At 39.1% G+C, this 12,500-nt stretch overlaps 1 protein-coding gene across 10 annotated transcripts in view; it reads left to right on the forward strand.

Moving 5' to 3' along the window:
• The window catches only part of GTDC1 (glycosyltransferase like domain containing 1), a 168,500-nt gene that overhangs the window by 138,441 nt on the left and 17,559 nt on the right, over positions 1-12,500 (forward strand). For all 10 annotated transcript variants that reach the window (XM_017740219.1, XM_017740218.1, XM_017740216.1 and 7 more), the window contains one exon: positions 12,032-12,141. In XM_017740219.1, coding sequence (XP_017595708.1) covers positions 12,032-12,141 — 110 coding nt within the window. The remainder of the gene's footprint in view (positions 1-12,031; positions 12,142-12,500) is intronic.

Consider the following 12,500-nt stretch of genomic DNA (forward strand, 5'->3'; position numbering starts at 1 on the left):
CTCCAAGGAAAATTCATTTTTCCCGAACCTGGTGGGGGAGGGGTGGTTGTAGCCTGCCTTCTCTCAGAGGATGTATTTCTAAATTTGGCCAAACCGGAATAATTATAGTAGATAATTAATATATAGCATATTTTTTGTATATACATTAAAAACAAGTATTGAATTGTAACTTGTTCCTCTTGGCAGCACAATACAAGATCTGTAGTCACTGTTTGAACTCATGATTGAAAACTATTTCCTATGGAGACACTTGAGAATACAGTGACTCGTATTTTCCTCACAGTGTTGAATATTTTGGACCAAAGCTTATCCCATCAAGATGCAGGTGTGCCAAGACAGCAAAACAGGACAGAAATCCATCTAGAAATCACCTTTGAGTACCCAGAAATGCCATTAGGCTCAACAGGCATCCTCAATGTTGTGAACAACCTGCAGAGAACAAGTAGATGCAGTGAATAAATAAGGCAGACTGAAGACAAAGGCTTAAAATACAAGTGTTTGTACAGTGCTAACTAGAAGGTACCAGGTGGGATAAAAAGCCCATAGAATGTAAAATAATGAGTTCAAAATGGGAACTTTTGAGTAGTGCCTAAGAAAACGACGGTCACCGGAGCAGTGATGCTGATGGCATGTGGTGGATGAATCTCTGCCCTGAACATGTGGACACATTCATGTAGAGGCTGGCACCCTTCCTTTTTGCATTCTTGAAAACAGTTTAACTTCACATTCATGCAAGCTGGAGTTAAGTTTGGGAGCAGATACTGCTTCTTTAGAGTCACTGAGTGATTTAGGTTGGAAAAGACCTCATGAGGATCATCAAGTCCAACCATTCTCCCAGCACTGCCAAGCCCACCACTAAGCCATGTCCCCAAGTGCCAGATCCACATGGCTTTTAAATCCCTCCAGGGATGGGGACTCAAACAAATAAATGAAAAAGTTAATGAAATAATCTCAGAAGTTCAGCCTTAAATGGAAAGGCAGTTTGGAAGTGCCCATTCTCTGACTGTTCATGCAGTGATGTCTAATCTTGAAATGTCTTCCTGCAGCAGGGGAGTTTGGGGCACTGAGGCCTTCCAGTGGAAGATGTGTTATTCCTTGATCACTGTTTTTAAGAGCTTGTAAAAAAGTCCAGCATGTGCTGAAGGTGTGAAAGTTCTGCTATAGTGGAAATCTCAGCATCAATTTTTTCCTCATTCTTACAATATGTTTTCTCAAAGGGCTATAGGCAGCTTATAGTCCAGAGGAGAAAACATCTCTAATTTTGATAACGGCAAAAAAAGATCCTTTGCATTCTTCAGCTGAGAAGCCAGATAGAATTTTGAGTAGTTTGTTGTGTTTATAGTAAAGGCAGAGCCTCAAGTGTTTCAAGAGTGATAACTGGGCTTCTGAGCATCTTAGTTTCCTTCCTACCTGCTCTCTGGTTGAGATGTGGGTAACTGGAGACTCAGAAATACCATCTTGTACTTACAAACTAAACAAAAAGCTCCAGGTTTGAAAATTTTAAGACAAACACTTCATGTGAGATAGAATGGCAGGAACTAAGTGGGGGCTGTGATATTCACCTGTGAGGCACTGAGACACCGCAAGAGGAAACGGCCCCAAGTTGTGCCAGGGAGGTTTAGGTTGGATATTAGGAAAAAAATCCTCACCCAAAGGGCTGTCAATCTCTGGCACAGCTGCCCAGGGCAGTGGTGGAGTCCCCGTCCCTGGAGGGATTTAAAAGCTGTGTGGGTGTGGCCCTTGGGGACAGGGGTTAGTGGTGACTTTGACAGTGCTGGGGGAACGGTTGGGCTCAATGGCTTTTGGGGGCTTTTCTGGCCTAAAGGATTCTGTGATTCTCTGATCTTTTAGCTTTCCAAAAAATGGCATGTTTGCCAATCTTACAGAAAGATCCACAGAGGGCAGTGAAGGTGTTTGGGTTTGAGTGGTGTTTTTTCTCCCCTGGTTTCAATTGCCTGGGCTCCTGATGATCGTCGGAGCAATGTTTGCTCCGTTGGCATCAGTAGTGTACGAAAGGAGAGGGGAACTATCTCAGAAATACAAAGCTGAGATATTTTGTGATCTCTTCCCACTCAAATGTATCCTTCAAATCGCATTCCCTCAGTCGAGGGAAATAATTTCAGTTACCCTGGTCACAGCAGAAAGCAGCCCTCTTTTTGAATGCCTTTTTTCATTAATGTAGATATGTTTCTGAGATGAGAAACGATGTTTCTTCTAATTATGGTTACATGTAGTTAATTTCCTTTTTTTTAAAAGCTCAGTGTGAAAGGCAGTTTCCTTTAAAAAGGGAGGGGGGGAAGAAAAAAGTGATACAGCTGATGTTCCTGTTGCCTTAGCAACAGATTTATTTATTAGGGTCTGAAATGACATGAGTTAATATACCACATACCTGCTGATCGGCAAACTCTCCTATTTCAGCTCCAGTTGACAATTAAGTCCTGGACAGCTACAGCCAGGGGTTAATGTTACTCATTAGGAGAACTAGGTCATTACTGGGAAATCAAGGCACTTAAGGCAGCATGGATAAAATACAAAATTCAACATCTCAAGGAGTGAGGGGTTTTATGTTAATTAACCTTATTTTCCTTTCATTAAAAAAAAAATCTTTCATATATGCATATGACAGTGGATCAATTAATTGGGAAAGGAAAAAAAAAAGAAGTAAGCTGTAGTTTACTTTCCTCTTCTAGTTGTCTTCATTTCCTTTGGAAGGGTTTCATTATTTTATGGAAAATTCTTATGTCTATATGATGAGTAAAAAGGGTATTAAAATTAAGAAGGGAATCATCATGGAAATCAGCTTTACCACAAGGGAATGAGCAAATAAAAGCCTTGGAAATGAAAATAAATAAGCTTTGCTAATACCTCACCTAAGGAGCAGAATATAAGCCCATCAGAGCTTGGAGATATTTAGAGGTACTTCTTTGCTTCTTTATTAAGCAGTTACATAGTTATTTGACCTTCAGAAACCGAAACTTTAGAGAACTAATTCAAGTTGTTGGCAAATATTCTATTTACAGGAAGCTGATCAGTGGCATAGCCAACAGTAACTCCTGTAGTTAGTAATTGGCTTCTGATTTCCAGGAAAATTAAATATATTCTCTGAAAGTTTTATTAAGGTATCTGAGTGGGAGTTTTAACTTGATAAGTCATAAGTGATTTAATAAAGCTCTCCTGAAAGCTTTTATTTACTAACTTTTAGCAGGCTTCATTCTGATACTGGAGAACTTAATAGGCTGAAAAAAAAATTGTATTAAAATGATACTTATTTTTTTACTCACTGCTTCTCCAAATACACTTGGTTCTTTCACTTCTACTAAGCACTCTACTTTCTTTTCTGTATTTAAGCTCTGTGGCCCAATTCTGCTTCTTATTGCATTTAGGCCAGTTTGGTGTAAAGCCTTTCTCCATTCCTGTGAAGTCAAGGTTGAAGCAGCAGCTTACCTGGGCTGCATGTAGTGATCCATTGTAGGAGCACTGTTCACTGAAACAAAAGCAAAATACAAGCCCCACAAGTGGTTTTCAGCTGCATGGGACGGTTTTACACTCTGATGCACCTGTTTTCTTAAATATAATTAAAATTTTAAATGATACTCAGCCTGAAACCCTGCACACAGAAACTTTCCTTCAAAGCCCAGTTGGACAGGGCTTGAAGCAACGTGGTCTTGTGGGAGGTGTCCCTGCCCATGGCAGGGACAAGATGAATTCTAAAGTCCCTTCCCACCCAAACCATTCCATGATTCTGTGGTGCTGTGATTCCCTCTGTGCTATCCAGATGCTTTGGCCACTTTAGTGCCACCCTCTGGAGCCTGTTACAATAAATGCTTTCGCCGTGGTTGAAAAACTGATTTTGAGTTAACGTAAGGCTACAAGTGCATCACCTGGACAGCTGAAGAATGTTTAAGTTTGGAACAGATGCATCACAGTTTGCCCTAACAGCTCCAGTAAGCTTGGCTCTCCCTTTTCTCAGGACAGGAAATCCATTTTATGTTTTTGTTTTTTTTTTTTTTTTCTCCTGTATGGTTGTGAAACCCAAGTCTTTGAGCAGAAGCACATGTGAACAATGGGGTTGAGGAGTGCTCTCAAGGCTTTTCCACCTATGGCTCTCAAAGCAACCCTTTTCTACTCCATTCACCTAATTCGGTTTTGGCCTTTCAAACCTCATCCTTCTCTCTTAGCCAGGCTCAGTTCCCTGGGCATCTCCTCACACAAAGTCTTGTGCAGCAAATTTTCATCTCACTCTTCTCTAGTTCCTTGTCTCCATCACTTCACTCGCTGTCTCTGCAAGGAACCTTCTGCAACATATCCAAGATACAGTTTGCAGTTTTAGTAGGTAGTTTTGTGTTTGTGCTTTTTTTTTTTTCATCTTGTTCTTCATATGTTCTGGAAAACTTTGGACAGGATTCTTCTAGAAGATTATAGTCCAAGATAAGCCTCAGTTTGGGGAAACATCATAGGCAAGGACAGAAGAGGTTTTGTAATACAAAGTCCTGGGCAAACTTAGCAGATGGTGCCACCAGCCCCCTTTGTAAGTCACAGCACCCTGGACCAAAGTATGGGAATAACCTTCAAGAGACAAAAATCAAGTATTTCATAAGCAAGTGATCTAATATTCCTCCTTTTTTTCCACCAGTAATAGGAGGGTTATGTTTCTTTCTTCAAAGCTCTTTTTAATTAGTTTCCTCTTCTTACTGCCCTGCAACTGTTCAACTCTCTTCTCTTTCTCTTCCCTGCTCTCCTTTTTTCCATATTTTCATGCTTTTCTTCCCCCCCTCCCTGTGTCCTCTAATCTCTGCTTTTTCTCAGCTTTGTCTGTGCAAAACCTGATTCAATGCAATGAGTGGATTCCTCATTCTGAAAGCAGTGAGATTTGGAGTTACTTTAATCTTGTTGAATAATGAGTTTCAAGCCTTGGTGCCAAGAAAGTTCCTGATTGGAAGCTTCTTCCTTGGAGATCCCAAAAGGATGAGTTATCTCGGGCACCTGAGCTAATTCCTCTTGGGGTATTACTCAGTAAAGACCAGGATGCACTTTCTGACCCAAGCAGGGCATCTGGTGGAGTTTTAAGTAGTTGCAATGGATCCATCATGGAAATCAGAGAGGGGCCACAGGGTCTTGTATGGTGGGGTCACCATTCCCAGGAAAATCTGTAGTAAAACAGTTTTTGTGTAGTAATTTATATATGAATTTATATACCTTTTCTGTTCTTTCAAGGAACCACTTGAGTAGACTGTTATCTACTTATTACTGTATTCATAACCATCTTATGTTTGCCATACATTACTTTTTTACAGTATTTTATAGTTGAATTGCAGTAGGATATGTTGTGTATGGTTAGCAGGGCTGTCAGTGTCACTCAGATATTTTATGTCATCCCAACAACAGAAAGACCTTTTCTTATGTTACCTTTGGAACACTAAAGGAAGTTGTTTGTTTTTTTTTTTTTTTTAAATAAACTCTTTGGGATAGCAGTTACAGGGTTTTGTTGCAAATTGAAATAAAATGGTTTTTGTTTTCTATCTGAATCCTCTACTTGGGAACAGCCAGGCTGGCCAAGCTGGAGTAACAGAAATGAAAGGCACTGGAATGAAAGTGCATTGATTTTTACACCAAGGTAACTGAGACCAAATGCTGGTCTTTGTCTTCAGAGCTTAATCTCCCTTTAGGAAATAAGCAGAAGGCTCCATGACTGATGCTGATCCTGAGGTTTCTTTGGTTAGGGGACGTGCAATAATTTATTTTGAGTTTTTTCTTCACGAGTTGTGAGGGGAGAAGAAGAATCTAAACAATAAACTCCCAAGGTTCTTTCTTGTTTCTTTTTTATGAATCTCTTGTAGATAACAGGAGATAGGAGAAAATGCTTTTCCAGCGAAAGCAAAATGCCACCCATTTTTCTCAGGCCAGCAATTTGAACAAATCAGAGGGTAAAATACACACTCCTCACAGTAAATACGTCATGGGCTCTAATAGAAAATAAAACACTGTATTTGCCAGTACTATTTGGCTGCTTTTTGCCTCTCCAGTGCCATTTTTTAATTCCTTGGCTTGCAGAGGTGTTCTGAAAGCACAGGCAAGGATCAGGACCCTTTTTTGCTTATAGGACCTACAAATTTCCAGTTAAAATTTATTCTGTAGGGTCCTTCTTCACGCAGAAACATTTTCTTCTACTTGACTCCATTTTCTGTGAACTGAGGGGGTATTAGATATTGTGGTAACTTTTGATGCTGATGATGCCAGGCAATGTTTAGAGGCACAATTACAGCAAAGATATTTTGTAGAGCAGATCAGCTGAAAAAGAAAACTCACTGGATTTAACTACATATTTACAGTCTACCTCAACCTCATCCTGGAAATATAAAAAGATGGAAAAATACTGTGATAAATTTAATAAATGGAAAGCAATTAACTTTTGCTTCATGTTTGCATTTTCATAGTTACTTCTTTTTTCCCTGTTTCTTTTCTAATTGCACTTTCCTGGCAGTAATATTTCCTCTTTTGCAGTTATCATGAACATTGTTACCAGAATTTGATATTAGAATTTTAATTTTTTTTTGTCCTCCTTTTTTTTCCCCTCCTAATCTGAACATAGAAAATGTATTTGATTTAGGAAAGTCTTCTGTCCTCTGTGAAAATAATTACTAGAATGTATTTCATTTGATATATTGAATAGGCTTGTAACATGAGTCCTCTTACTTTAAGAAGAATATTATTCTCCTCAAGTATTTACTGACTGTGATTCTCACCATATTTCTGTAAATGAAAACTCCTCTAAGACCATATCTTGCAGACGGGGAAACCTGGGCAGAGCTGTCTTGTGGGAAATCAGTGTCAGGAAAAGACCAGAATTCTGCACTTCTCTGTTTTGAAGTCCAGGTTTATCTTTTGTGGCTACTCTTCTACTTTATTTAACATTAAATAAAGTAGAAGTGTAGCCACAAAACAATAATCTTACATTATTTGATTATAATAAACCTGTATTCAAATTTTTCTGAGCTCAAAGTTTAATGTGAAATATCAAAGTGTAATACAGTGCACAGTATAATGGAGTGAAAAAAATCCCTGATATTATTCCTTAGATTAGGTTTGGATGAAGTGGAGCCTTGGTTTTAGTTCTGTAGGGTGTGTGTAGGTCTTCTATTTACCCTGTATTTATGTTTTCCTCCCTGGGTTTGGATATGCCATACTTTTTTTAGTTTTCACCAGAAATATTTATATTTTTTATATTTTTTTCTCTTCTTGTAGTTCTTCTCCCCTTTGAATTGCTTTGCCTGTTGTGTCTGTCCTGTTTGCTGCCAAACTCACTCATTTTTTCACTTTCCCAAAACTCAGTCACCCACATCAAGGTCTGTGTCTTGGAAACATCATTTCCTTTATTTTTAATTACTGATTGTTTGCGCATGGACTTGCCCAGCCCCTCACACGTTCTCCATGCTCTGCTCCAGCCATGCCTTTTCCATGCCTTTTCCCTGTCCTCTTCTTTTCTCCCAGGATGTCTCTTGGCTCACCAGTCCTTGATCTCCCGGATTGCTGCCCAGCTTCATCAATAGAGTGATTCTTCAGTGGCCTATTTTAACAGCTATTTTCTAGCAATCATTGTAGACAGGCAGAAATCCATCTTTTACCTCTTGCTATGTGTCCTAACAAATTTTTAAAAATATAAAATAAAGTGCTGCTTCAACTTCTGAGGATTTTGTGCCATTTCCCACCTTTGCCCATCTGACGTGCAGGTGATTTTGGGGAATGGGGAGGCAGAAGGGGATGCAGCCAGTGTGATTGGATTTAAGGCTCTGTACAAAGTGAAATATTACTGCATGCCCTCACAATTTGGGATTCTCTCCCACTGGAAATCTCCCATGCTAAGTGTCCTAAGAAGATTAAGGTCAACCCTTTTAATATTGCTTTTAGCTCGGCTTATTTGTAACCCTTTCAGAATGTGTAGCACCTTAATGGTGCGACTTGATGGTCTTCAAAGTCCTTTCCAGCCTAAATGAGTCTGTCGTTCACGGAGATGCCACCACAGGGCTGTGGCTTTCACAAGCATTACATGGCCTTTATGCAATATTTTCTCAAATATTAAGACTTTCTCCCCTGCTTTTGCACTTTTTTGTAACTGATAAATGCATTAACCCCAGGTTTTAATATATTTTTAAATATATTTTTTAATAGATTGCATTTATTTTCCCCCTTTGAGCAAGTCCTGCTGCTTTTCCACAACTCTTCCACTTTCTAATTGCATTGCTAGATGTACCTTCCTCCAAATCCTAAATAACTGCCATTATCACCATGTAGGATAAGTTTACATATACTTAAAAAATTAAACTAAAGTCAGAGAAGACCATATGGGTCTCCTACTGAATTTCACCCAAATTCAAGAGATGAATATTCATTGAATAATGTAAGGGCCAAATTCTGCTATTTCTTTTTTTTTTTTTTAATAATGTGTTTCACATCACTTGTCAGGGATGTGAGTGAGAACAACTCCTGTTTAGGTGGTCTCCAAATCCTCTGCCTCCAGTCCCAGGAATGGGTAAGGCTTGAGGGCTCAGGCTGAATTCCCAAAACCCCTGAAGAGCAGGAGGGTGTTTTGGAGAATGTTGCCATTGATTGTATGGAGGAGCATCATCGTAGTCCTATGAAGTTGCTTTTTGAAATCATTTAGGCTGAAAGTGGGATGTCAAGCCATCAGTTAATCCTGACAGCATCCTTCTGTGGTGAAAAAATAATATCGTCACACCCATTTTATGAGCAGGAAATCTAAGGCAGAGACTCCCACCATGCTCCCATTTCCCAGTCAGGGACATTCCTCAAGGTTTTATATCAGGTTACAAAGGGAAGTCGCTAAATCAGGATGTACCCTGGGCCGCATCCCCCTACCTAGGTCACTAAACCTCAGCCAATTCTTAAGAGAGACTTCAGATGTCTGTCTAAAAATGTGGGTTAGACTCAATAATAAAAAATCCTTGGTAAAAAAATGTAGCTGTGTAATATTTGAATATGGAGATTGAATGTCTCCAAGGCAGAGCTCTCGAATCTGAGTGTAGGTGTGGTGTCTGTGCCTGTTTTGTGGCATTACAGCTGGAGTTTGGTCATTCTGATGTTTTCATGTTCTTAGGATGAAATTGAGAGCATCTTCATATCATGCCCAGTTCTTACTTTTCCTTTACCAGATGCATATCAAATCAAGTGAAAATACAAAAGCATTTCAAATATCTCAACTAAACAACAAAGCCAGACCCTGGAGTCACATTAGCTTGATTTTTCCCCAAACATAATATCTTAAAAGAAAAGTTTGCATTTTAATATCAGGCTTTTATACTGTTTTGCAGTTCTTCTTCAGGAAATGGAGTATATATAATTAATACTGTTTAATAAAGCTCAAAAATGCAACAGATGCAGCCAAAAGTGCACATCATTTTGAGCAGATCTTTACAGAACAGACATTCCATATTGTGTTCATCTTTTTCCACGATCACTGCTATGGCAATCTGGTGTGTTTAGCAGTTGTTGCTGAGTAAGGCAGACTGGATTGTATATGATTTTCTCCATGTCAGCCAAGAAACAGAGCTCTCTCCTTTTTGGTGCAGCAAAGGGGTGGTCTTTTACTATTTATTTCTTTCTACCAGGAGCAGCTAATACCTTTAGTATCCTGCAAGAATAATAATACACTGCAGTCTCTAGGTGCATGGGCCAGAAGGTTTCTGGAGGTCTTAACTGAAAATAAAATGGCTGTGGTGTGGAGAAGTCACAGGAACTGAAAAAATCAATTAAGATGAGCTCCCAAATAGAAAAGCTACAAGGTTCAAAAAACATGTCATTAAAATCTGGGAGTATCACCTAAAAGGGAAACATTTTATACGGGAGGATGGAAGGAGGTTCACCTACAGCAGAAAACCCGCAAGAGAGGCTCCAGTGCAGAGGAAACGTTTCCCCTTTCAGCATTCCTTCTGGGTGCCAAATTTTCCTTCTGTTCTTCCCCACCTATTAAACAAAGCTGCAACTTCCAATTCCTATCAGTTTTCCTAAATATGTGCAGCTTATGTGGCTTCGCCGAGCTGTAAGGCTCCGTGTTCTCCTGCCAGCTCCTTGACAATGTGGCTCCAACAGCCTCCTCCACTTTTGGCTGCCTCTGGGACCCCTGGTCTCTTCTGGAAAGCGAGAGGGAAAGCATATCCTTTGCTGGAAGGACTTTTTGTGACTGTGAAGCTGATAGCGGGGCTGTGAAGAGCTTGGAAAGATCCCTGTCAGCGTCGTGGCTGTCGAGTCTGCCGGCTCCGCGCGCGGGGATGCGCCGGTCCGTCGGGATGAGCTGAGCCAGGGTGGGCTCGTGGCATCACTTACAAAGCACCCACAAAAGCCTGTCCAGGGGAAACTGAGGCTCAGGGGAAATTCTGTCATGAATTACACCAACTCCCAGCATTGTAGCAGTTTTCCTTGCGAGCATTCATAATGGGGATGTTCTCTTCCAGCCAAATCCGAATCCGTGCAATCCCATGTTGGCTCTTTGAGCTGGGCATTTGGAGGGAACTAAATACTGGCAAAAGTTTCTGCACAGAAGTTACCTACCAGAAACAGGTGGCTCTTTTAAGTGTGAGGATGCAGCAAACTAATAGGCAAAGATCTGGGATCTGGGATCCACTCTGCAAACCAGTGCTCGCATCCACTTCGGTTACTGGAATCGCCGTGGAAACTCCTGGTTCACAGATGTGAAACAAGTTACGAGGCTTATGCAGTTGCATTCCTCCTTATTATTGGGAACAAAACAAATTGGGAGGATGGAGGACTTCTTAAAGTGATTCTTGTCTGGCTTTATTTTAAGAAAATGCAACGAATTCTGAAGACTCATTCTTGGAGGTTTCTTAGCCTAGGGAAGTCACATTAATTATAAGATTAATTTATTTTAATTCCCTAAACCAAAAATATTGACTGAATGAGAAATTAACACATGTAGAGCTGCAGATGTCATTTGGCTTCAGATTTCCTGAATGATATAATTATTAATCTTTCATATAGTTGTGTGAGAGACGTACAGATTTCATTCTACAAAATTACTCTGTGAAGAAAGACACCAGGACAGCTGAGATATAGATTTTTCCCTTAATACAGGAAGGAAAACGGTGGAATTTTCTAAATAATAAATAAAACCAAAATATTTTAAAGGCATATGGTGCACATCTGTTAGAATACAATAATTTAAAGCAGAGTAATTAAATGCAAGATACAATATTCACCTTAGAGTGGGGAAATTATTCAATTTTTAATAAAACTTAAGGAATTTGGGACTTTTAGATCATTTGTGATACCTTTTCAAAATTGGGGGTTTAGTTTATTTTTAGATAGCCTAACTTGCATTTCATGTCAGTGAGTGTCATACCTCATACCCATACAAACCTTTAGTGTTATCTTCACCTGAAATTATAAATAAGTACAAGTTTCTTATATTCTGTCTTAATTTTCAGTTAACTCCTTAAAACTCTAAAGGTACAAAATGCCTTGCGGGAGTTTGTTCTTTTCTTTACCTGAAGCACTGAATGGTTTGGAAGCTTTTCGTGAGTATAGCATGGATTCGTAAAATTCCAGTTTGAGAAATTCTGTAGGTTTAGGATAAGTTTTTTATTAACCTGTTTCTCCTAAAAAAAAAAAAAAAAAGATTAACTGTAATGGAAGTCATATACATATTTTTTGGACAGGGAAAAAAAACACCCCAAAATCTTTTTTTCCTACCCATTTTTTAACAGGATTTTGCCTTCAGGTGGGTGCTCAGTCCTTCTCACTTTCAGAGTTGATAATTTGAAGAGTAAACACATTGTTTGAAGACAGGGAAGAAAGAGAGAAGAATCTGATGAAACTGAGTTTTGATCCCGGTGCTGTGTCGAGGAAAATGTTTAGCCATAAGCAAAGAGAGAAATTATTTGAATACATTTAGTCCCCAGAAGCACAATTTAAGAGCCATACCATTCTGATAAATAAAAAAACTCCCACAATTTCACAAGTAAATGTAAATGATGCTGAGATAAGTTCTGTTTGTTTTAAGGGAACATGACAAAGATCCTGAAACTTTCTTTAAAGTCCTGATGAAGCTGAAAGAGCAAGACCTGCCTTTCTATGTGTCCGTCCTTGGAGAGACTTTCAGTGAAATTCCAGGTACCTTTCCTTTTTTTCTTTATAAAAAGATACCATAAAGTAGATACTTACAGAAGTAGTTTTCATTTATGTATTTTTTTATCTTAGTGGCAAGAATGTGCTTAAAATCTTCCTAGTTGTGAAACTAAATAATATTGATACATTGTGAAATTAAAGTTATTAAAGATAGTAAGCATTTTTTATTTTGCTTGGCAGAGCAAGACCTTATTTATGACTTGAGGTTCAGTAATACTTCTGTATTTATTTAAATAGATAGGTGTGAGTGATTGGATGGTTCGGATAGAAAACAAAATCTTTCGGGTCAAGGTCACTCATCTGAAATCCAGACTGAGATTTTAGCAGGTGAAAACACTTAGTTC

Source organism: Corvus brachyrhynchos, unplaced genomic scaffold (genome assembly GCF_000691975.1).
Source record: "Corvus brachyrhynchos isolate BGI_N302 unplaced genomic scaffold, ASM69197v1 scaffold126, whole genome shotgun sequence".
NCBI lineage: Eukaryota > Metazoa > Chordata > Aves > Passeriformes > Corvidae > Corvus > Corvus brachyrhynchos.